Source organism: Maylandia zebra, linkage group LG3, assembly GCF_041146795.1.
Source record: "Maylandia zebra isolate NMK-2024a linkage group LG3, Mzebra_GT3a, whole genome shotgun sequence".
Lineage (NCBI taxonomy): Eukaryota > Metazoa > Chordata > Actinopteri > Cichliformes > Cichlidae > Maylandia > Maylandia zebra.
The window spans coordinates 55,764,154-55,790,335 of NC_135169.1; the positions used below are offsets into that span (position 1 = coordinate 55,764,154).

Below are 26,182 nucleotides of genomic sequence, written 5' to 3' on the forward strand. Positions count from 1 at the left end.
TCCTCCAAGTTACAGAGAAGAGGAACCATCTGGGGTGAACTTGTGCACTTGGTATTGGCTGTCATGGTCCCTGTGCCTCTCCGGCTCGCTCATGTTGGCCACAGGTTTGTTTTGTTTTCTCTCCTGCTTCCCTGGGTGGAGCTCATTGTGGGCTCTCACCCTTGGCCCACGTATCTGCGGTGATTTCTACACCTGTTGCTGATCAGGCAGCGTCCCCCTTGCCTATTTAACGCTGCGGCACGGAGTATTCAGCACTGGAATATTGAACCTCCCATGTTCGTGCTCTCAGTTCTCCTAAGACAAACTCTCTCAGTGTTGTGTGGCGTATTGATCTAATTGGACTCTTTGTGTTTAGATCTCCCCGGAACTGGTGGCGGACCCTGACCTGTGATCCCTGTGTGTGTCAACATAAGTGGAAATTGGAGCGAGAGTGGCTGTGGAGAAGCGAGTGTGCGTAAGAAGAGGAGTGGCGGAGTTTGGGCCGAGTGGAGAGCGAGTGTGGATTCCTTCCCCTGGAGCCCTGAAGCCCTGCCCCATTCACTGTATATACACATCACTGTGGTTTCCCTTCTGTGTTAATAAATTGTCAACCCTTTGCTTGCCAGAACGCTGCCTGCGTCTGAATCCATCTGTTAGCCCTGACATTGGATACCTGGAAATCAGTGAAGGGACCATTAATGCTTCAACTTGTACACAGGTTTGAGAGCAACCACCCAAAAGCTTCTGTTAATAAACACTAGTCTGTGTTTGTGATGCAAATGTTTCTGGCTGTGTTCACAAACATTTAGTAAGGTGAGTGAGGAATATTAATACTTATTATTAGATCATTAGCAGACTGTAGAACTTGACTGCACGCCAAGGTGGCAGTTCAGCCATTTGATTCATGTTGCAGCAGCTCATGAGTGAATGAACATCGTGCAATAAAAGTACTTCTAGAAGTACATTTTTGCAAAAACGGACATTGTGGAGGAATGTAGGGAAGACACGAGGGAGCCCAATATTTTACTCAAATGTTAATCGCTGCATCACACAACTGAACATTCAAAGCGCCAAAACCTAACCCTCTCACTTCCCGTTACACTGGGTACGAGTGGAGCTACCTGGTGGTATGTACTTACATTTATTTCAATTTACTTGAGTAGGGTAGAGTCATGCTAATGACCTAATAATTTTATTCAGGTGTGTTGCAGCAGAGATACATTTAAAAGCTTCAGGACGCTGGCTCTCAAGGCCTGGAGTTTGACACCCCTGCTTTACACAAAGATGGGTTAAATCACAGTGCAAAGAATGAATGAATAAATGAAATATAAACAATAAATAATTATTAAATAGTCTTACACATCAATGTCATATGTTGACTTTTGAAGTATTTGAATCCTTATTGGGTTCCCTGAGTGACAGAAGGATTAAAACACTTTAAAATCAGTACTGAAAATATGTGCAGACATTACTGGATAGATTTAGGGTTAGAATCAATAAATCACTATCATGTTAAACACTCTTAGAGTTCAAACCTTCGTAGAAACATAAGTCCAGTATCATGGAATGAAACCTGAAGGTGCATTTGAGGGTGCAAAACGTTTCGTCGGCATTGTTGTGTTTGTTTGGGAGAAAACGTACAAACACACAGTGCAGCACCTCAGAGTTACACTGCTAGCGATCGAAGATTTATGTAAATTCAACAGCTAAACGCATTCTGTACTGTACAGCAGGAGTCCCCAACCTTTTTGCACCACAGACCACTTTAATGTCAGACAATATTTTCAGGGAACGACCTTTAAGGTGTCGCGGATAAATACAACAAAAGAATAAAAAAAAGAAACTGTGGTATTTTGTAAATGTAATAATAAATGTGACTTGAGCTGTGCGCCAACAACAATGACAGTGACATCCTCCTCTCTGCTTTTTAATGCTCTCTGGTCGCTATGGTAACGCGTAAATAGTTCTTTCAAAATAAGACACACAACTACAACCATACATTTCACACCGGAGGATCAACTCTCGCGGAACGGTACCAAAAGACTCACGGACCGGTCCGTGGGCCTATTAGGGACCGCTCCTGTACAGGAGACACTGGACTAGCTAGATTGATTGACAATGGTCTACAGCAATCAGAACGCACAACACGATGTACTGTAAAAAAAAAAATTAATCAGCGAAACAGCAAGTGTCACTTTTGGCCACGAACAATTTAGGGGAATTTTTATGAACAAACCCAGAGCGTTAAAAAAAACTTAAAACCATTTTTATTTCTCAGCAGCATCAATAGTAACAAAAACGCAATTTAGTTTCGCTGTCAAAGTCGATTTAACTGAAGTTACGTGTTTCCGGTTACTGTGGAGCTCCACAGCAGCTGCAGCCAGAAGCTGTTTCTACAGGATCCTGATGGACACTCAAAGCTTTTAGAAAATGTCCTCATTAGTTGTTTGCAGCAGAATATCAATCAATGTGAACCAAAACAAAAAAGTGCTCTGCACAAGTGGTGTGTGAGACTACAGATTAAAACTTAAACTCCAGCCTGATGAGTTTCTGAGGTTCCTGACTCTGACCGTCCCTCAAACGCCTCTCTGGGCGTTTCCTTCCGTCGCTTTTACTTTCGTGAATGTTGTGGCGCAGTTGATCGTCTCCATGTTAAGGTACCGTTAGCAGTCTGTACTGTTTTCCTGGCTGACATCAGCTGTGTGCAGCTTAGTTTCAGCATAAATCTGCTTCGTTTTATGTGAGATCAGAGTCTGGGAACGAGACAGAAACAGTTGATGATCAGCAGCTGAACTCGATGTTACTGTGGATCCACTGACTGATGTCTGTAGGCAGCTTCTCCTGCCTCCATCAGTCTGTGGCTGTATGGGCTCAAATTGTGGTCATAAATATTTTGTACTTGTAAATCAGGATTTGTAGGTGTAAAAATAATTTGTGTGTGGACTTAGCCAAGCAATACGTGTGAAACTCTGCACTCAAGTTTCAAGTTACAAGTACGTCCCTATTTTTCTGCCTTTCATTTGATTGGCCAATGTCATGTCAATCACAAATTTAACAATCCAATCAGAGAACAGGTGGGTTTGTTCAGGGTTCAGGGCCCTGTTTCAGGAAGCCGGTTTAGTGCAAACTCTGAGTAAGTATACCCTGAGTTAACGAAAACTCTGGGTTTTCGGTTTCACAAAGCGAGTTTAGATTAATCCTGAGTGAGTTACTATGACGACACACTCCGTGAAGCTAACCTGCTCCCTAGCAGGTTTACTTCAACTAACCCTGACTTTCTCCGCCTCTGTGTCGGAAACCTGACTGTAGGAAGTGTCAGACATGGCGTGCTCCTTCCTTGAAGAGCCAGTAGATGTTGAAGCCCAAATTCTCCGCAGAGCTCTCCGCCGGGAGAGAGTGATTAGAGCGCGTTCGGACATTTTATCATTTCCTGATGATTTCCTGTGTGAACGTTACCGTTTTTCAGCACAATCTATAATTCATTTGAATAACATCCTCAGGCCTAATATTGCTCATGTGACACATCGCGGACATGCTCTCAGTTCTGTACATATTATTTGTATTGCACTTCGGTTTTTTGCAAACGGGAGCTTTCTGTATAATATTGGTGAAGCTGAGCACGTTTCCAAGGCTACCGTCTGTCGGGCAGTCAGGAATGTTACAGTTGCACTGAAACGTCTCCTGTACTCGTTTGTGGTGTTCCCCGGTCATAGACCCACAAGATTCATCAAAGAGGGATGCCACAAAATTGCAGGTAGCAGGATGAACAAAATTTAATTCATGATGTGGTGATACTTGGACTACTACTTAAATTGCACATTTATTTTCACGGTTCCCAGGCGTGATTGGCTGTACAGATGGCACTCACATTCCAATCATTGCTCCTTCAGTAAATGAAGGAGACTATGTGAACAGGAAGTCGTTCCACAGCATTAATGTACAGGTACATAGTTCCCTGTAGCATTTCAAACTAACAAATCATTTCATTATAGTAATGGATGCTAATTTGTGTTCTCTGCACTGTGAAGATCATATGTGATGCTGCCAACATTATCACAAATGTGGAAGCCAAGTGGCCAGCCTCTGTGAGTGGTGGTGGTGGAGGACCCCCACCTGTTTTTCGGGCCTCCGCTTTTTTTCTGTTGGCTATAACGGGCCACATTTGAGCATACAGAGTAAGCAAATATGTACTTGTAATGTGCTCAGATAATTTCAATAAGTGCTTACAGAAAGAAAATTAATGTAGCCTCTAACTGCAATTGATTTACATGGGACAAACAGACCAAGCACTATGGCTCATAATACAATTACACCTTACCTGTTTGGACTATATTTTTATATTTCATTTTTACTTGCTGCCAGGAACGTTTGGGGCCTGTTGGGTTGCACCTGCGCTCACATCACGTCACAAAATAAAATGTATAAAATAACAAATAAAATAACATATGATAAAATAACGTGTTAAATGGGTGGAAATCCCTAGATCAATGTTTAAATTAACACTCACGCATTGACTCTGTCGGCTATGTTTTGCCATGCATGCTCCCTTCCTTTGGCACCTGAGGCTGTGTTACTTTTTTTCTGCAAAATTTGCATGTTATCGGCATATGCTGCCATCAGAATTTCGGCCTCAAGCGCTGTAAGATACATTGACCGCGCCTTCTTTCCCTCCGTCTCCATGGTGACTCGCTTAATCTGTGCTCCACTAATCAGGGCTTTATGTATCCTCGTGCGCGCGCTTCACTTGGGGTTAAAGCAACTCCGCGTTGACTGAACTACTTGTTATCAGCCTTTCTGAAACCGAATATTCCGAGTTGGACAGTTCGGGGTTACTCAACCCTGAGTATCGTTTTTCACTCTGAGTTTTCTAAACCGGCTTCCTGAAACAGGGCCCTGGTTAGGTTTAGGCTGTTATTGTGCTTCAGGCTGAAATATGAGGAGTAAGGAGTGGGGCTGGTTAGCCCTCATGACCCTCACCATAACACATACGTCACAGGACAGTGTTTACCACAGAAACTCCATGAAATGATCAATGAGAACTTTAGAAACCTGTCAGTGTGATGCTTCCAGTACAACAGCACCTCTGAGTGTGTGTGTTTGCCTCTCAGACTAACTCCACCCTGACATCAAGAAGATGGAGGAAGAGGATGGAGCAGGATCTGCAGCATCCAGCTGTGTGTCTGTGAGGAGTGACTGGTCCAAAGATCAACCTCCAGACTTCAGTAATGAACCTGCAGCAACAATGTAAGAGAGCTGCTGACTCATTTATTCAGTGTAAATAATGATTTTTGATGCAATGGGAGAAGAAAAATGACAAAAACAGTTTTAAAAATAAGGATTAAAATATTACAAACTATGTTTTTGAGTTTCCTGATGTAGTACAAAAATATATGAACATAACTGTATATAGGACAGATATTTTACGGTTCTTTTAGGCAGCACCAAAAAACAAAAAGACTATTTTTAAGCTGTCTGAGGTAGTGAGTCAACATGTCACACTGGGTCAAAGGTCAGGGAGTAAAAGTGTGTTTTAAAGAGCAACATGTCAAAGGGTATTATTGTAAACTTTAACAAAAGACTGTTATGTGACAAAGAGTAAGTACATTATTTTTATGAGTTTCAGATTGTTCATCATGTCTTTAATTTAACATTTCCATTTTTTCCTTCCTGTCTCATGAAGCTGTTACATTTATTGTGTGGAGATCAGGGAGATATGTTACTGTTACTGTCATAACCATTATCATTACCATTGCATTAATCATCATTTCATCAAAGCATTTATTGATGCTGTTGGTATTACGTTAAAACTTGTTTTACAGGTGTTATCATAATCCCATATTAACCTTTATTCCAGGTGCAGTTATAACTATTTTTATACACATCTTGCAGTTTGTGCTTTTAAAGAGTTTAAGCTCAGTCTGATAATTGATGGTCAGAAGCTTCGTCTGGCGCGATGTCGCGATGCCGATCTATTGTGCAAAGTGACTTAGAGGTATGGAAGGATTGCCTACACGCTTACAAAACACACATGATACAAGTATTCATTATTATCTTTTATTCGTTTATATCCTTTTTATTGAGCTTTGAGTAGTGGCATTTGATTAAAGCATTTATTCAATATATTACACATATAGTTTCAGTTAAATTGTTACACATATGAGAGTCTGGGTGTGAGCTTTAGTAGGCGAGAGGTGAGACAGAGTGCAATTGAGGTCGAGACATCCACACACACACACACACACACACACACACACACACACACACACACACACACACACACACACACACACACACACCGTAGGTAGACTTATATTCTAGGTTAGAGTTCAGACATATTTTGCTTGTAACTGCATTTTGTGCCTGCATAAGTGATAGTTTGCTGCAGGACGTGCGTCTGATGTTCCAGGGATAAGTGAAAGCAAGACGAGCTACAGGAAGCACCTGGCGTGGAGACGATGTTCTTTTCAAACTGTGTCAAAAGTTGTCAACAGAACATTTGTGTTTTTAACTCATGCAAGTATCTGCTCTGACGCAAGAGGGGGCGTAATAATATCCTGATGTTATAAAAGCAACTGCTTGTGTGCTTTTGGGCGGAGATTGACGCTGATTGTGTAACGGTGTTCATCTCCCTACGCATGTGTTCATTAAAATCATCGTTTGACCTAATTCTTCTGGACCTTCGTTGTTTTGTTCTCATCCTCAATAATACGCGACAATTGTTTTTCTTTTAGGATCAATAAGAGGCCAGAATCTCCTGGACCTGAACCCAGCTGTGTTTCCTTAAAGAGCAACGAGTCAAAGGATATCGGTATAAACTTTAAAGGCTGTTCTTCTGCTGCTGAGAGGTAATGTGTGTCTAGATGTTGTTCCTGACTCTGTATTTTTGAATAAATCCTCATGTTTAATATCAGCTCAGCTCTTTTTCACACACATTTCTATGTTGGTATGTGAAGCGGTGTGTGTTGGAGTGTTTCCACAAACACAGCAGTCAGAGTGGAAAGAGTGGATGTTGTAGGAGGTGTTTGTGTAGTGAAGAGGCTGAGTGTCTGTAGGACTCCAGCTGCTCCAGCAGGTGTCTCCTTTGTGCTTTGCTTCAAACACAGTGTAGGGAGGAGCTTCCACTCAGGTGTTTCAGGTGTTGCTGGATGGAGGAGGACAAATAGTTTTTCCCTTCAGTGACACTTCAGCAGCTCAATGTTCTGGGAGATGTTTGTCTTTATGAAGGTTTATGGATTCTTGTTCTTACTTTGGTTAAACTGAGCAATACATTTTCCATCTAACATTTAAAGTAAATTTCCAGGTGAATAAAAGATCTGCAGCTGCAGCCTCTGTGATGTTTCACAGTCTGAAAGTAACAAATTCAACCAGAGTTCAAACAAAGGCTTAATATACGTGTGTGTTTGATATAATGCCAACAAGTACAAACAGGTGTTCTTACAGGTCTTAATCACAGAGGTCTGATAAGTCTGGTGACTTTCACACTCAGCAATTTTGCTGCCTTTTATTTTATATTGGCCTTTTTAAAGCCCTTCAAAGTCTCCCACATTCATACAGAGCTTTTAACACCAAACTCCTTTACAGTCCTTCTCCTCTCACACACGATCACACGACTGATTTGTCTGCAGCAGCTGTGTTACTGCTAGTATTTTATTATGTGTGTAATCTCCTCATATTGTTCCTGTGGTTTAGTTTGACTTCCTTCTGCAAACTCAGCTGCTCTGTTGCTGATACACGTCTCCATGAATATGATTGATCAGATGCTGTCAACACCATGTGTTTCATGTGAGCGCTCAGCTGAAACCCTGGGTTGACTTATCGAGTTAATAACAAGCTTCACGTGACTGTGAATGCTAAAGTGAATCAGATAAAGGAAAGAGACCCTGCTAATGTTGGACTCACTTCTTAGTGTAGATCCCAGGAGGAAGTTCAACATAGCCATTCTTTGTGCTAGCTCAACCAAACCTGAGACCACAGTGCAGGATAATGATCATCATCTGTCTCTGTCAAGGACATTTAAAATCCACAAATAACAAACATAATTATATTTGATCATTAAAAATATGTTTTCACTTAAAAAAGCATGAGCACACTGGTGGATTACAGAAACATGAAAACTGGTTAACAGTAAAGTTAATTTAGGCGTAAGATTTTATCATTAATTTCAAAGTCTCTGCTGCAGAGAGGTGAGCTGTTAGTAACAAGAACTCTCTGATTTAAATGATTTTGATGTTTCCTGGTTTCTAAAATGCATCTCTGTAGCAGAGCAGTGTCTCCAAGGACACACAGGCTCAGCTGTAACTGTCAGTTTATCTGGTTTAAGACACATTTGGACTCAATTGGCTGTTTTTAACTATGTATTTTAATCAGAGGTGTAAATCTAGACCTCACACATCTGGATCCTAAACTATGATAGAAACAGCTGCTAGCAGTGGGTAGTTTGACTTTGATACGCTGCTCTAGAAAGCAAACAAAAGTTTGTGCAGCTCCTCTTCAGAAAAGTGTTCAGAGAGCAGCTGCTGTATTAGACAAAGGCTCGTCGTGTGAGCCCAGATGTGTGTAACAGCTGGATGAAGGAGAACCATCACAGTCGCGTCTCCATCCCGCCTTTATTAATGAACTTCCTGTTGCTTACAGATGACAGGAACACAAAGTGTTTGTGCCACGTGATGCTGCAGGATTTGTTAACGTGTCCATGATGGTAACATCTCCTCGTCTAACTGCAAACACATGAGCGCTCCTAACGGCAGCTATCACAGCCACACAGGCAGACTGTGTCTCACTGTTGCATTCAGGGACATTTGTTTTCCTGTAAAAAGCTGAACTCTAATCTAAGAGGACTGTTACTGACAGGAAACAGCTGCATTATCTGCAGTCTGTGTGATCACAGCTGCTTCAATCACTTTATCAGAGAATTGATCATTGAATAAAACATGTTTGTGTCTGCAGAGGTCAGAGGTCACAGTCTGCAGGATCCAGCTGTCCGTCTGTAAGGAGTGACCGGTCCAAAGGTCACCCTCCAGACTTCAGTGCTGAACCAACGAGGTCAGAGACCTGTGATGACTCCTTTACATGTTTGTGTTTTCCTGGATAAATATGACCAAAGATTCATTAAAAAGATAAAAATCTTAGACTTTGTCCTGTAGCGCTGTGTGGCAGGCAGGATTGGACCCAAACACAACAGGATGAAGTCAAAGAGGCAGCTTTATTTCAGCTGTGAACATGCAAACAGCAGAAATAAGGAAACATAACTGTAGGTTAGGTTAGGTAAGGAAAACACGTCTCTGCCTAGTCTTGAAAATCGAATCTTATCATCCATTGTTCTTCTAGGGCCTCTTCTTCTTGTGGCCTCAGCTAACTGCTAATATTTAAATGGCTAACATTAACATGTGTGCCAGCCAGGTTCACATTTATGATGAACTATGATTAATTAACTGATGTTGAAACTGGAGCTTTACTGACCTCTGAAATTCCTCCTAAAGTGTTATTCAGTGTTGTGACAGTCAGCTGCTTCAGCTGCTGCTGGGATGGGCTGTGGCAAAGAGAACAGAGAAAATCCAAATCAGAGTTTTTCTCTGAATTAAAAGGAAACAACAATATATTCTACATGGTGAAACTGATGGTTTCTGGTGTTTGGGTCTGTTTTTCTGTATTTATGCAGATAAAGTGTAAACTCAGATGAATTATACCATCAAATGTTAAAGGAAAATATGAGGATGAGTGTCTGTGAGCTGAGAAGGACGTGAAGCGAGCAGTTTATCCCAGAGCTGAAGCTGCTCTGTGTGCAGAGATGAGCTCAGATTCCTGCTGTGATTGATCAACAGTCACAGAAATGTAGACTTGTAGTTATTACTGCAGTATGGTCACAGCAGATACTGATAAACATGTATTATGAGGATGGATGATCAAGTTTCTCACTCTCTCCTTTAAATCTCAGTTTTTTTCTTCTTCACAGTTTATCTGTTAATTTATTAATGAATAACACTGAAAGAGTTTCTGTTATATTTCCCCTTGAACATCAGCTTATTAGGGCGGCATTAGGAAATAGCCCCCCTCCAAAGAATGAATAAATGAATGATGATAATAATAAAATGATTCAAAAGCAGAGCTCAGAGTGGTAGAATGGTCAAACATGGATCCACGGGTGGTTCAACTGCATTTGGTGACGTGACTAAAGCAAATCTTTCAAATAATCCCACCATCAACGGGATGTTGTCTCCTTTACTACGGTTACTTTACTTGGTCACCGTGTGAATTTCTTTGAAATGAACCAAATTCTTTTATTTGTTGGTTGTTGCATATTTAACCTCTACAGTGAGGAAAGGAGGAGATGAGGCCTCAACAATGTTGGGTTGTAGCTGTGCTTCAGGTTAGAGTGAGTGTCCATGGAATAAATGTAAGTCAGTGAACTGGAAACATGACTGTGTTCAAACTTTGTTTTCCTTTTTATAATGAGTCTAATCAAAGGTGGACAGAAGTATCTCCACTGTGACTTTTCTGTGTCACCATCAGAGCTTCTGCACAGTGTGGAGAAAGATCCAGAAGCAGAGCTGGACTGCAGACAGCCAGTCAGAGCAGCTGTGTACAAAGTAAGACTGAACATCTGTCTGCTGATGGACTCATTTCTGAAAACTGCACTTCTTGTGTTGTTCAGACATTGAAGAGTTTTCTTTCTCTTTAGTCTCATTGTTTTTCTTTCTTTCAGCAGATGTTGGTCTGCAGGAGGTTTTAGATGAACATAAGATCAGTCTGAGGAGGAGATGTGAACGTGTGACTGAAGGAAGTGATGAAACAGGAAGTAGAACCCTCCTCAACACCATCTACACTGAGCTCTACATCACAGAGGGACAGAGTGAAGAGGTTCATACCCAACATGAGGTGAGGCAGCTGGAGACAGCTTCCAAGATGGACGCCCTCCATGACGCTCCAATCAGGTGCCAGGACATCTTTAAAGCCTTACCTGACCAACAGAGACCCATCAGAGTGGTTCTGACCAACGGCGTGGCTGGTGTTGGAAAAACCTTCTCAGTGCAGAAGTTCACTCTGGACTGGGCAGAGGGCTTGGAGAACCAACATGTCAGTGTGGTGGTTCTGCTTTCATTCAGGGAGCTGAACCTGATCAGAGATGAGCAGTACAGTCTTCTGGAGCTGCTCCATGTTTTCCATCCAACATTACAGAAGGTCACAGCAGAGAAGCTGGCTGTCTCTCAGCTTTTGTTCATCTTTGACGGCCTGGATGAAAGCAGACTTTCATTGGATTTCACCAACAGGAAGCTGCTGTCTGATGTCACACAGAAGTCATCAGTCAGCCAGCTGCTGACAAACCTCATCCAGGGGAATCTGCTTCCCTCGGCTCTCGTCTGGATAACTTCCCGACCCGCAGCAGCCAATCAGATCCCTCCTACATGTGTTGACAGGCTAACAGAAGTACGAGGCTTCACTGACGCCCAGAAGGAGGAGTACTTCAGGAGGAGATTCAGTGATGAAGAGCTGTCCAGCAGAATCATCTCCCACATGAAGACATCCAGGAGCCTCCACATCATGTGTAGTATCCCAGTCTTCTGCTGGATCACTGCTACAGTTCTGGAGCACATGTTGACTACAGAGCAGAGAGGAGAGCTGCCCAAGACCCTGACTGACATGTACTCACACTTCCTGCTGGTTCAGACAAAGAGGAAGAAGAACAAGTACCATGAGGGACATGAGACGAGTCCACAGGAGCTGACGGAGGCTGACAGGGAAGTTCTTCTGAAGCTGGGGAGGCTGGCGTTTGAACATCTGGAGAAAGGAAACATCATGTTCTACCAAGAAGACCTGGAGCAGTGTGGTCTGGATGTGACAGAGGCCTCGGTGTACTCAGGAGTTTGTACAGAGATCTTCAAAAGAGAGTGTGTGATCTTCCAGAAACCAGTCTACTGCTTTGTTCATCTGAGCATTCAGGAGTTTCTGGCTGCTGTCTACATGTTCCACTGTCACACCAACAGGAAGACAAAGGTGCTGAAGAACTTCCTTAAACCAAAATCTTTAATCAAGATGATTTCCAGTCTTTTTGATGACGATGATCTCCAATCACTTGATGTATTTCTGAGGAGAGTCATGGAGAAATCCCTCCAGAGTAAAAACGGCCACCTGGACCTGTTTGTTCGCTTCCTTCATGGCCTCTGTCTGGAGTCCAACCAGAGACTCTTAGTAGGTCTGCTGGGTCAGACAGAGATCAGTCCAGGAACCATCCAGAGAGTCATCAACAACCTGAAGGAGATGAACAGTGATGAAATCTCTCCTGACAGAAGCATCAACATCTTCCACTGTCTGATGGAGATGAACCACCTCTCATTATTTCAGGAGATCCAAGTGTTCCTGAAGTCAGAGAACAGATCAGAGAAGAAACTCTCTGAGATCCAGTGCTCAGCTCTGGCCTTCATGCTGCAGATGTCAGAGGAGGTTCTGGATGAGTTGGACCTGCAGAAGTACAACACATCAGAGCGGGGACGACAGAGACTGATTCCAGCTGTGAGGAACTGCAGAAAGGCTCGGTGAGTCCAGATGTGATCATTAACATCATTGATCAGTGTAGGTTAGTAGTTTAATGTTGAAAATAAAATCAGATTGTAAGCACAAAGTGTTTGTGTCCGTACGCTGCAACCTTCCACACCATTCCTTTATTGTACAGACTCAGCAGCAGCTCCATGGATCCCAAATCCAAGAGTGGAGAACAGATTTGAAGTGTGTCACATCCATGCAGTCACAGCTGTTTCCACCATGTTTCCACTGATATTAATCCTGTTCAATGACACGTTTCATATCAGTGAATATGTTCTTTAGGACGTCCACTGACATGTTTAAGTGTCCTGCTGGAAATCACTCAAATCATCCATGAAATCCATGAAAAATCCTTTTAGTGTTTCTAACTTCACCCTCTGTCCTCTCTCTCTCTCCATCCTCCTCACTGCTTCTTTCACTGATAATCACACAAACATTGTATTCAGCTACAAAATAACACAATAATATCATCTGATGATCATTATTATAAGAGCAGGATCCATATTTGATATCAGAGTAACACACTGCTTGGTTATGTGCAGTCATCATCAGTGACTGTGGGTCAAACAGAAGCTCTCTGATTGGTTGCTGACCTTGGTCACCTGTCCACTCTCACCTGTTTGTGTTTGCTCTCTCTTTGCTGTCTCCATCCTCTCTCTCCTTTCTCTCCCTCTCTGTCTTTGTACGTCACTCAGGTCCAATGGAAACAGTGACATTTACAAACCAATCAAAGACAAACTGATCCATGTCAGGTTATAACAATATTCAAAGTGAATACAGGCTGCTGCTGGACACAGACGGGTAACATCATTTTGACTTGCTGTCACCTGGATCTGGACTCATAAACACTGAAGCCCTGAACAGGAATACAAATCATTTTCTGCCAACTAGCGACACAGCAGCAGATAATGGCTCAGAAAGCTAAAATGAGCCAATCATTTCTGTGTTTAGTTCCCCTGAAATCAGATCTGATGTCAGCAGCTCTGAGTTCATTCATCATTATTGTCCAGTGATGAGATTTCTGCTCCGTTTGGTAACAGTCAGCAGGTTTTTCCTGCGTGTGGACGTGAACAGTCGTACCTGACAGCAGGTAGCAAACAGAGATCATCTTTCCAGCTGGAACTCTTCACTGAGCTGAACTCATTCAAAATGTTCTGGAGTCAAAACAGGAAACAGTCCAAATGTGTGTCTTCACTCTGACTCTGGATCAGATCTCAGTGACAGACTGTGGACATTATGGAAGCCTAAATGTGACACCATCTTCCTCCTTCATCTGCAGATTAAAGCCAAACAAAGATTCTCATTAAAAGTCTGCAGGTCTGAGAGAGACTCAATCGTTGTGTCATGTCAAACACAGTAAGAGGAGCTGAAGCACAGATGTGAAGAGCAGATTCATCAGATTATGACCTCACTCTGTTTTGTCTTCATATACATTCAGTCTGTGTTTATAATGCAGATTTTCTGCTTTTATAATAACACATTTTATATTTTCTATCATCACAGACTGACTCAGTGTGGACTCTCAGAGTCTCACTGTGAAGTTGTGGCCTCAGCTCTGAAGTCCAGCCCCTCCCATCTGACACAGCTGGACATGACTTGGAACAAGCTGCAGGATTCAGGTGTGAAGCTTCTGTGTGCTGGACTGGAGAGTCCAAACTGTCGACTGGAGACTCTGAGGTGAGTTCACTGACTGCAGCTGTTGTTGTTTTTCTATATTTCAGGTCTTTGATTGATGTTTGAAACTTTCTTTAGTTCCTAAATGTTCAGGATGTGTCTGAAGACAAATGTGAAGAAGTTTGAGTGCTTTCAGAAATGTTGTCTTTCCAAACGACTGAACAACAGTTTTTCCTTTTGGCTCCAAACAGAAGTGACAGACTTGAGCAGGGTTCATTTAAAGGCTGACAGAAGTGGAGTGGTGACGGGGAGATGTTTGACAGGACAGTGTTTCAGCCTCCACAGGTTCATGTTGTGCTCCATCAGTCAGTGAAGATGAAGTCAGTGCTGATGAGGCTGTAGAGTGTGTGAGGGATGTGAATGAGGATGATGAAGATCTGATGATAGCAGATAAAAACAGGCTGCAGAGACTTTGAGCCATACAGGGCACACAGTGTGTGTACAGAACAGCTGAAATCATTATGGAGGCCTCACTGGGATATGGAAGCATCACAGTACAGCTTCAGTGAAGCATTAAAGTCTCTGATATGAGATGAGAAATGAAGCAGCCAGAGCTTTTTCATGAGTGGAAATCCACTGTGACTGTGAGCTGCTGCTACAGCCTCCAGATTAGCCAGCAGCTCATCCTGCTCAACATTTCCTCACCAACTTTAATGGAAGTGTGATGTTTTCAGCTGGAGTGATGGTCAGGGTGGCCTCCCTCTCCTCTTCTTCTCCTCTTCCTCTTTCATTTGTAAAGCCACTTCTGCTGCTTTCATTCATTTGGAAGTCCTGTAGCTGAGTTTGGGAGAGACTAACAGCCTCGGCAGCAGAGGGGAGAAAGGCTGTAACACCACCACTTTACTCTGTTCTACCTGTCACATCATTTTATCAGGAAACAAATATGCTCATGTTTTTACTATGTTTGTCTTGAAGATGTAAGAAGATCACATGGTGCTTTTTATTATTGTGTTGGTTTGTTTCCTGTCTTTTGGATGGAGCCAGCTGTGCGTGGCCCCTGGGCCTGTGGTCAGAGTGTGTGCTGGATAATCCGGCCCAGGATGAGGCCAAACTGACATGGGATGAAATGTCTGTCACATAATTGAGCTTAGTGTAGTTTCATTTCTGCACAATTTAAAACAACCAAAACTTTGTTCTGTCTTTTCTATGTTATACTGTAGACTTTCTTTGATACTGTGTCCAAAAGGAGCAGCTTTTACTTTGAAGGGGAGGCGTCTCTGTTTCCTCTTCAGGTTGGATGATGGAAGCAAATGAGTGTGTGATGTTCTTTCAGTGTTGCACTTTGTAGACGCTCCCTGAGCACTGGTCTCACAGCCAGCTGCACATAGAGACCAGTGTTGTTAGTCCAGGTCAGAAGATGACTTGTTGGAATGAAAATGAGCTTGTAGTTTGTCTGCTTTAATAATGTGACTGGAAAAAGGTGTTGGACTTCAAATATGTCCATTTCTTTCACACTTCACCTTTAAAAGTGAAGCCTTGTGGTTCCTGGAAGGAAAAACACGACTTTTTAGAGTCTTTGTCCTGTTTTTATGATAAATGTACGACTTTAATGTGAAACATTCAGAGTTTTTTCTCTTGTTGTGTTTGTTTGAAGCTGCTTCCTGTTGGCTTCAGCTGTTTGGAGTTTCCATTTTCTAAACTTCTACATTCTGAACCTTCTTCAGCTCTGAACAGATGATGAAACACTGAATGATTTCAAGCTCACACTTTGTCTAATAAACTTACATCTTTCATTCTTTATACAGATTGTATCGCTGTGGTTTGTCAGAGATCAGCTGTGATTATCTGGCAGCAGCACTGAAGTCCAACCCCTCCCATCTGAGACAGCTGGACCTGAGCTGCAACCACAAGCTGCAGGATTCAGGAGTGAAGCATCTGTGTGGTTTCCTGGAGAGTCCAGGATGTGGACTTGAAACTCTGAGGTCAGTCAGCATGTTTTAGTTGTGCTGAGATGAATATGATGTGAAAGTTGTGCTGACACTAAACTGCAGACATCAGGCTGATATTATACTGATCCACACTGAGGATCTTCATGGTAAAGTCTGTTTTCTTCTTCTCTGGTTTAGTCCATTGACTGCAGCAGAACAATGTTCACATTTCAAACCTTCAAAGAAGAAGAAAAATCCTCCACTGGATAATTCACTGTGAAACTCTCCAACTCTTCATTCCACCTTAAAGTCTGTCTGACACTGAAATCCAAAGCAAAATGTGCGTTTGCTTTACAGACAGCAGTCCAACACAAACATACACACATCATCCAAAACACAGTCCAACATCCAAATCTCCTCCACTGCCAGCATGAATGATGGGAAAGAGAAGGAGGAACACTCTGACATTCAGGGTTAGAATGAGTTTCATGAAGCAGACTGTGAAGATCAAAGCTGCATTAGAAAGCTTACATGAATGAATGAGTGGACAGAAGTGGACAGAGATCATCTGAAGCACTTCAAAGGCTTTAAATCAGCACATTTCTCTTTATTCTTTATCAACTCTGTTAGTTTCTCTCAGTTTTCTGTGGAATGAAGCTAACAGCAGGCTAATAAGATGCTGACCAATAGGTTTCTATTAAAGGTTGTAATTTGTATATGAAAAAGTGCTTTGGCTCAGCAGGGATCAGCTTACAGGTAGAATACAGCTGCTGGATGGGATTAGCATGTCATAGCTATCTACCAAACTGCTAACTGGGGGATTTCAGGCCATCTATGGATCATTTTTGCTAACTGTTTATTCAGCTTAGGCTCACAGGGCTGCAGCCTGTGCCCTAGCTGTCATAGGGCAAGAGGCGTGGTCCACCTGCACAGGTGAGCAGTCCATCACAGGGCCAACAGAGAGAGACAGAGAAGCACTCTCTCACAGCCACACCTACAGCCAATTTAGAAGCACCAATGAACCTAAGCAGCATTTCATTGGACTGTGGGAGAACATCCAACCTCCACAGAAAGGCCAACAAGCTTCAACCTACAACCTTCTTGCTTTAAGGCACTAGTGCGAACCACTTTTCCCCATTTCAGCCCAAATCCTGCATCTTCCTGTTTCTGACTCCAGGCCAGCTCCACTAACACTTTCTCATCAGACACTGCCACCTAGTGGAGGAAGTCTTAGTTCCATTTGAAGCTTCAGATTACAGTTAGTTCCTTTACAAAGAGGTGGAGGTGGTGGGGCCACAGCACCATCATCACTGAGTGCCATAGGACACTTAACCTTTGTTTCCATATGCTGGGAACTTCCTGTTGTTCCAAGGAGGACTGGAAAATGTGTGAAAATCTCCCAGTCAGTTCCTCACAGCACACTTCAATCATTTCCTTCCCACAGCATCAGGACCAGGGCTTTTTCTCTCTTTGCTCCCACTAAGAGATTTCCACACAAACACCTCATCAGTGGGACTCTCAGAGCTACCAGCCCTTTGCTACAATCACAAAGCTCTTCATTGAAATCAATGATATCAAAGCTGGAATCAAATGAGTCCAAGTCTTCTGCTGATTCAGCATCACATTCATCTTTGCTCCTTGTCCTGCATCCCCACCATGGACTTCATTCCTTTCCAAGCCAGCCTTGAGTGTCCTTTATTCAGCTCATCCTCTGCTTTACTTTTACACCTGATTTTAGCTGCTTTATCTCTCTTTCAACAAGTTTCTGTGCCTCAATCTTTTTCTTCTCTCCCTCATAACAAGACAGCTTCTTCTGCCTGAGAACATGTTGGAGTGATTTACTAATCCAGGGCTGCTTATTGGGGAAAATACTTCCTGTTTTCAAAGTAATCCCCATTTTCCCCAGAAAGAAATGTAAGTAGAAATCGATGATCTAAGTGAGAACATGAGCCTTTAAAAAGTCCCAGTGGGTGCAGTCAAAGCAGTCCCTCAGTCCCAGTATAGAGTCTTTGGTCCAGACTGGAACAACTGTGTGCCCAGTTTGAGCTCTCTTCAGTCCTGTGACCTGACAGACCCAGAGGGGCCATCACATCACATTTAGAAGCTCCCCTAATGGAGCCACAACACATGTCCAACACTTAGTCTGTCTTGTTGGACCAACTGGAAGAAATGATTCAAGGACTTAGTCACAGAACAGAGATTCAAATCTCCAAAATCCAACTGGCTGCATCAGGACATATAGTCTGAAACTCTGCACAGTTTCCTGTTTGAAGCTGCTTCCTGTTGGCTTCAGCTGTTTGGAGTTTCCATTTTCTAAACTTCTACATTCTGAACCTTCTTCAGCTCTGAACAGATGATGAAACACTGAATGATTTCAAGCTCACACTTTGTCTAATAAACTTACATCTTTCATTCTTTATACAGATTGGAGAGCTGTGGTTTGTCAGAGATCAGCTGTGATTATCTGGCAGCAGCATTGAAGTCCAACCCCTCCCATCTGAGAGAGCTGGACCTGAGCTGCAACAACAACCTGCAGGATTCAGGAGTGAAGCATCTGTGTGGTTTCCTGGAGAGTCCAGGATGTGGACTTGAAACTCTGAGGTCAGTCAGCATGTTTTAGTTGTGCTGAGATGAAGATGATGTGAAAGTTGTGCTGACACTAAACTGCAGACATCAGGCTGATATTATACTGATCCACACTGAGGATCTTCATGGTAAAGTCTGTTTTCTTCTTCTCTGGTTTAGTCCATTGACTGCAGCAGAACAATGTTCACATTTCAAACAGTGAGACTCAACGTATGGCCCGCGGCCCACACGCGGCCTGCCCACCTTTCCTGATTCAGAGAGAGGGGACCCTGATTAACTGTGTAGTGTTCTTCCTCACAGTTCTAAGTATCAGACACAACAATGAATAATCCACAGCTGACTGTCTTTAGCAGGTCAAAGGTCACGGCACACAGCAGACAGTGGGAAATATTATAACTCTGATCATTTATCAGCACATATCCATATGTATAAAAACAAAGCTGACACTGTGAGACTTGATCAGAGGTGTGATCATCACAGCAGAGGCCTTTGTGTCAAAGTCACTGAGGATCAAACAGAAACACATGAAGCAGATTTTCCTGTTCTGGCTTTTTATAGCAGATAACCTTCAAAATATTCTGCAGTCCATCAAAAACTGAAGCAAACCATGAATCAACATGTGAACATGAGCTGATGCTGCTGAAGTGAAGCAAAGTTACAGAGGTTTGATTACAGACACAGCTGAGAGTTTGTAATCTGTCATCATTTTAAAAGGTTTACATTTCTTCAGTATTGAACAGCAGAAATGAGGCTTTGTTTTCGGAGGCCGACAGCAGTGAACACAACAGCAGACTGGTGCGTAATAAGCAGTGAATAATGCAGGAAACAGATTTTTGAAGGTAAACTGTTCTTGAAGTACACTGAGAGAGAGAGAGCTGTGCAGGAAGTAAACGTCAAAGTCAGAGAGAATTCATGACGATGTTCATCAAACGTAAAGCGTAGTTTGGATCTTCTTCTGCTGCTGGTTCAGTCAGTTTTGGTTGGAGACAGATGAAACCTGCAGCTTCAGGATCTGTGAGCTGTCCACTTTCAGCCCCGACGGCGTGTCCGTGTACGTGCCGTCGAGTGAACGATCCACGCTCTGTGTTTCCATCTTTGTGTGTTTAGCTTCTCTCATTTACTGTTTTATCTGTTTGCTTGTTGTTGAAATACTTTTGGGAGCTTTAACCTGAGATTCTGGCAAAATACATTTATATTAAAAATCGATTCAGGATTGAATGAATCAACATCGCTTTATTCAAATTAAAACCATTTAAATAGGAAAATCCATTTTTTTACAGCTGCCTCTAATGCTGGGTAATGTCAGCTGGTCCATGTGCAGCTGGCTGTGAGGCTCAGGGAGCGTCTACAAAGTGCAACACTGAAAGAACATCATCCATAAATATTGAGTAATAACTGGACTCTCATACAGCAAGACTCAAATGCCTTTAAACATCAGCTTATCCTGCTGATCCAAGTCCAACACTGAGTTTGTAAAAACATGTTTGTCAATCATTTTGTTTGTTTTCTGAGGAAAATGATTCAATAACTTGCTGCTAATACACAACATTTCAACATATTTCCTCATAACCCTCTTTTGTCTGACCATTTGATCCCATTTGAATTTGCAATAAAGGATCCACAGAGTTTGGTGACAATAATGACAGTAGATGTTTGTGTGAAAGTGCTGGAAGCAAATGAGTGTGTGATGTTCTTTCAGTGTTGCACTTTGTAGACGCTCCCTGAGCACTGGTCTCACAGCCAGCTGCACATAGAGACCAGTGTTGTTAGTCCAGGTCAGAAGATGACTTGTTGGGATGAAAATGAGCTTGTAGTTTGTCTGCTTTAATAATGTGACTGGAAAAAGGTGTTGGACTTCAAATATGTCCATTTCTTTCACACTTCACCTTTAAAAGTGAAGCCTTGTGGTTCCTGGAAGGAAAAACACGACTTTTTCAAGTCTTTGTCCTGTTTTTATGATAAATGTACGACTTTAATGTGAAACATTCAGAGTTTTTTCTCTTGTTGTGTTTGTTTGAAGCTGCTTCCTGTTGGCTTCAGCTGTTTGGAGTTTCCATTTTCTAAACTTCTACATTCTGAACCTTCTTCAGCTCTGAACAGATGATGAAACACTGAATGATTTCAAGTAGAGCTGGGCGATATATCGAGTTTTTTAAAAATATCGATATATTTTCATACGAGATATAAGATGTGACAATATCGTTTATATCGATATAGCCTATGTTACGTTATAATTATACTTGTGGAGCTGCAGGTTTGCCTCTCTTTCGTCCACTTTTGTCTCTACGAAACGTTACTCGGCCTCGCCTCTCCTTCACTGAACACAACTCCGCCTCCCCCATAGCTTCACCTGCAGGCAATGACAAGATGAAAGCGGAAAATCTCCGTTAGCGAGTTACCGCGGATCGTCCCGTGCGTGGGGCTGGACGGCGTCAACGTGTTAGCTAGCTAACCACGCTAACGAGCTAACCGCGCTAACGACATGCAGCCCGGAGGAGCTGCACGGCCTAAAATCCTTTCATTTTCTCAAAACTGGACAGTGCGCCTTATGTATTAATTCTGGTTGTGCTTACTGACCGCGAACCGATTTTATGTGGTACACAGCGCTCAGCAATCTGTCAAAAAATGTTTTAATATGACTTTGCTAAGCTACGGAGCTGCACCGCTTGATGGATTGTTGGAGGATTACGGCTACCGGGGAGGAGCCTCGCGGAGTGATACGTACTGTGCTTCAACGTAATATTACCCTACTGTGTGTGTATAAGGACCATAAATGGCACCTGTTCAGAGACGTGGTGCAGCTGTGAAATCTGTCTCTTTGTTATTATGCTCAGCGTCTATTAGTTTACATTTTGACTGCACAATTGTGAGCTTTTTGTTATGCACAAAAACAACATTTTCTTTTATTTATGGACCATGATTATTTAATAAATGCTGATAATTTATTTTTAAGTAATTTCTTCATGTACATCTACGCTGTATGTAAATAAAAGTGCCCGTGTGACATCTGGGACACAGTGTGACTAAGAACTCTCTTTTTGTTCTTAACTTATGGCTTTAAAAAAATATATCGAGATATATATCTTATATCACCATCCAGCTAAAAAATATCGAGATATGAATTTTGGGTCATATCGCCCAGCCCTAATTTCAAGCTCACACTTTGTCTAATAAACTTACATCTTTCATTCTTTATACAGATTGAGGGACTGTGGTTTGTCAGAGATCAGCTGTGATTATCTGGCAGCAGCACTGAAGTCCAACCCCTCCCATCTGAGAGAGCTGGAGCTGACCTACAACCACAAGCTGCAGGATTCAGGAGTGAAGCATCTGTGTGGTTTCCTGGAGAGTCCAGGATGTGGACTTGAAACTCTGAGGTCAGTCAGCATGTTTTAGTTGTGCTGAGATGAATATGATGTGAAAGTTGTGCTGACACTAAACTGCAGACATCAGGCTGATATTATACTGATCCACACTGAGGATCTTCATGGTAAAGTCTGTTTTCTTCTTCTCTGGTTTAGTCCATTGACTGCAGCAGAACAATGTTCACATTTCAAACAGTGAGACTCAACGTATGGCCCGCGGCCCACACGCGGCCTGAAAAGAAAAATCCTCCACTGGATAATTCACTGTGAAACTCTCCAACTCTTCATTCCACCTTAAAGTCTGTCTGACACTGAAATCCAAAGCAAAATGTGCGTTTGCTTTACAGACAGCAGTCCAACACAAACATACACACATCATCCAAAACACAGTCCAACATCCAAATCTCCTCCACTGCCAGCATGAATGATGGGAAAGAGAAGGAGGAACACTCTGACATTCAGGGTTAGAATGAGTTTCATGAAGCAGACTGTGAAGATCAAAGCTGCATTAGAAAGCTTACATGAATGAATGAGTGGACAGAAGTGGACAGAGATCATCTGAAGCACTTCAAAGGCTTTAAATCAGCACATTTCTCTTTATTCTTTATCAACTCTGTTAGTTTCTCTCAGTTTTCTGTGGAATGAAGCTAACAGCAGGCTAATAAGATGCTGACCAATAGGTTTCTATTAAAGGTTGTAATTTGTATATGAAAAAGTGCTTTGGCTCAGCAGGGATCAGCTTACAGGTAGAATACAGCTGCTGGATGGGATTAGCATGTCATAGCTATCTACCAAACTGCTAACTGGGGGATTTCAGGCCATCTATGGATCATTTTTGCTAACTGTTTATTCAGCTTAGGCTCACAGGGCTGCAGCCTGTGCCCTAGCTGTCATAGGGCAAGAGGCGTGGTCCACCTGCACAGGTGAGCAGTCCATCACAGGGCCAACAGAGAGAGACAGAGAAGCACTCTCTCACATCCACACCTACAGCCAATTTAGAAGCACCAATGAACCTAAGCAGCATTTCATTGGACTGTGGGAGAACATCCAACCTCCACAGAAAGGCCAACAAGCTTCAACCTACAACCTTCTTGCTTTAAGGCACTAGTGCGAACCACTTTTCCCCATTTCAGCCCAAATCCTGCATCTTCCTGTTTCTGACTCCAGGCCAGCTCCACTAACACTTTCTCATCAGACACTGCCACCTAGTGGAGGAAGTCTTAGTTCCATTTGAAGCTTCAGATGACAGTTAGTTCCTTTACAAAGAGGTGGAGGTGGTGGGGCCACAGCACCATCATCACTGAGTGCCATAGGACACTTAACCTTTGTTTCCATATGCTGGGAACTTCCTGTTGTTCCAAGGAGGACTGGAAAATGTGTGAAAATCTCCCAGTCAGTTCCTCACAGCACACTTCAATCATTTCCCTCCCACAGCATCAGGACCAGGGCTTTTTCTCTCTTTGGTCCCACTAAGAGATTTCCACACAAACACCTCATCAGTGGGACTCTCAGAGCTACCAGCCCTTTGCTACAATCACAAAGCTCTTCATTGAAATCAATGATATCAAAGCTGGAATCAAATGAGTCCAAGTCTTCTGCTGATTCAGCATCACATTCATCTTTGCTCCTTGTCCTGCATCCCCACCATGGACTTCATTCCTTTCCAAGCCAGCCTTGAGTGTCCTTTATTCAGCTCATCCTCTGCTTTACTTTTACACCTGATTTTAGCTGCTTTATCTCTCTTTCAACAAGTTTCTGTGCCTCAATCTTTTTCTTCTCTTCCTCATAACAAGACAGCTTCTTCTGCCTGAGAACATGTTGGAGTGATTTACTAATCCAGGGCTGCTTATTGGGGAAAATGCTTCCTGTTTCCAAAGTAATCCCCATTTTTCCCAGAAAGAAATGTAAGTAGAAATCGATGATCTAAGTGAGAACATGAGCCTTTAACAATAGCAGCAAAATATCTCTCCAATCTCAATACTCCCTCTCTCGACCTCTGGAACACCAGAGGTCACAATACATTGTGTTGGGTCACTCCTCGGCCCACTCAGCTGCTTCCATGTCCATCCATGGCATCATGGACATCGGGGTCACCACTCCCGCTCTGACCCTCTCTAGCTGTCCTCTGGCTCAGCAAATCAGACAACCTCATGTCATCTAAGTGGTCCAGTAATAAACACCAGCTCCCCCTCGAGAACACTCCATGCGTAAGATTAGGTTTTTTCTGCGTCCCTCTCTTGTGGTCCATCATGCCTCGGGCCTCCAGGATCCTCACCCCCCTGTGGTCGCCGAGATCTTCTGTAAAGCAAACCAAACACCTTTTCCTGCACCTCCCTAACTTATCATCTTTGGGACTCTTTAATCAAAAGCCTGATCCTAATTATCTTCTTGACTTATTGACTTGTATTTATATATATTCTTCAACATTACTCATCATTTTAAAACTCTTAAAACGCTGCTTTCACGTCCCTGCATGCGTTTCCTGTCGCTTGCCTTATCTAATCATCAACATCCTGTACACAGAAGTCTCGCTGCTGCAAGGTCTCCACTCTGACCTAGAATCTCCTTTCACAAGAAAATCATTATAAGCGCCTATTCTACTAAAAGATCCAAAAAAACAACCACTTTAATCAATTAAGTTTAAACATATAAGCAATTACTCCTGCATACATTTTATCACAGCTAAACGCTGCCTTGAAACAACTCCTGTGTGTTAACACTAACTTCATTTTAAAACTCACATTTCCTATGTTATAGCCTGTTTTTGGTACAGCCTTTTTATTTCATCTTGCTCCTTTGATGTAACAATACCTTCTCATTCTAGTTTATCAGACTTAACCAAAATATATGCTTTCCTTCCTTTGGTCCTTCTCTAAAGCAAGAAACTCCTATTCAGTTCCTCTTTTCTGTCACTTGTTACAGGGCCAGCTCAAGTTCAGTTAAACGCTAAATTAATTTGAGGCCTTTTGCCTGGAATCAATACTGTCATGTGTGTTTATGGACTCTATATGTCTGTAAGCGTGTGCAATCCTTCAATAACTCATATCATCCTCACAGTAGATTGGCTAATCATAGCGCTAGCCAAAGGCTCGTGACCCACAAGAGACGAATTGAGCCACAACTCCCTTAAAGGCACAAAATGCAATATGTATAAAAAGTCATTTCTACGTATAAGCTCTCCCCTTTATCCTAAAAATAAATCTATGTAATATCTGTATGTGTGTCTTCTATTCATTAATGTAATTGTCAGTTATTTTCTCTCTTTATTTTACCTTCTTTTTGTTTACCTCTTTGTTTGTGACGTGGACATCCCTAAACCATCCTGAGTTCCGGCTTCAATTTCAACCCAATTGTACCCTCTATTCTCGCAGTCGAACTCGTCTGGGCTTCACCTTCCCACTGGCCCCTGTGCCCTTCTCTTAGTGTCCTTTGTTGTCTTGTGATCCCCAGCAAACACAGTCTGTTTCTTCTCTGTTTCTTCTCCGTTGCTCTTTTCAGTATTTTCCTTTTAGATTAAATCCCAGCCTGGCAAAATATCCCATTCAGTGTCTTTAAACAGTTATGTCACACTGTTCTTACCAGCCTGCAGTTCACCGTGCATTTTCCATCACGTGCTTTTCTTCCATGCTGCTGCTGGTATCGTCAGTGTAGTTTCAGTTGCACTGTCTTTTGCCTGCTGTTAATTCTTGAAGTCCACGATGTTCTGTCGGTCTTCATCAGGAGATTAACTGTCCTATGAGCTTCTTCTCAGGATCGGGACAAGTGGGAGGTCAAGCTGTAAAATTTTAAGCCAAAATCTGGCCTGTTTTCCTCCCAATTCTGTTAATCAATGGTTTTGTACTCAAGATTCTAGGTTGAAAGAAGTCCACCTGTATTGACACACTAAAGCATACAATTAATATCCTTTTCATTTCTTTTCTTAAAACCTCCATTTGCTTCATCTGCCTGGAGTTTAACTCGTATGTTTCTCTCTCTGTGTGCTCACTTGTCACAGTCAGTTCCTTTTATGGGCATGCAAAGTTCCTGTCACACACACCATTTCCTGTCAACCTTGCAGCTGCTCAGAACCATATTTTCTGTTTCTATCTCTCCTGTTTTGTTTTTTTTACAGGCTAATAAAACTCTTGTTTTACTAAGTCTTGATCTAAAACAATTCACCCTTATTTCACGCAC

General features: G+C 42.5%; 2 protein-coding genes across 2 annotated transcripts in view; both read left to right on the forward strand.

Annotated features, from left to right (window-relative positions):
- The window catches only part of LOC143416813 (NACHT, LRR and PYD domains-containing protein 12-like), a 379,525-nt gene that overhangs the window by 343,080 nt on the left and 10,263 nt on the right, over positions 1-26,182 (forward strand). The window contains exons 12-14 of the mRNA XM_076882434.1: positions 15,936-16,112; positions 18,483-18,659; positions 21,845-22,021. Of these exons, the coding sequence (XP_076738549.1) occupies positions 15,936-16,112; positions 18,483-18,659; positions 21,845-22,021 (531 nt within the window). The remainder of the gene's footprint in view (positions 1-15,935; positions 16,113-18,482; positions 18,660-21,844; positions 22,022-26,182) is intronic.
- LOC143416818 (protein NLRC3-like) lies at positions 2,363-14,197 on the forward strand. The gene is made up of 5 exons (XM_076882454.1): positions 2,363-2,636; positions 5,088-5,223; positions 10,489-10,565; positions 10,682-12,509; positions 14,020-14,197. Exons 2-5 carry the CDS (start codon positions 5,114-5,116, stop codon positions 14,195-14,197), a joined length of 2,193 nt encoding a protein of 730 aa, XP_076738569.1. The 5' UTR covers positions 2,363-2,636; positions 5,088-5,113.

Coding starts and splice junctions, on each gene's coding strand:
- LOC143416818 (XM_076882454.1), top strand. CDS start 5,114: ATGGAGGAAGAGGATGGAGCAGGATCTGCAGCATCCAGCTGTGTGTCT. Junction 10,566..10,681: donor TCAGAGCAGCTGTGTACAAA/GTAAGACTGAAC, acceptor TCTTTCTTTCAG/CAGATGTTGGTCTGCAGGAG. Junction 12,510..14,019: donor AGGAACTGCAGAAAGGCTCG/GTGAGTCCAGAT, acceptor CTATCATCACAG/ACTGACTCAGTGTGGACTCT.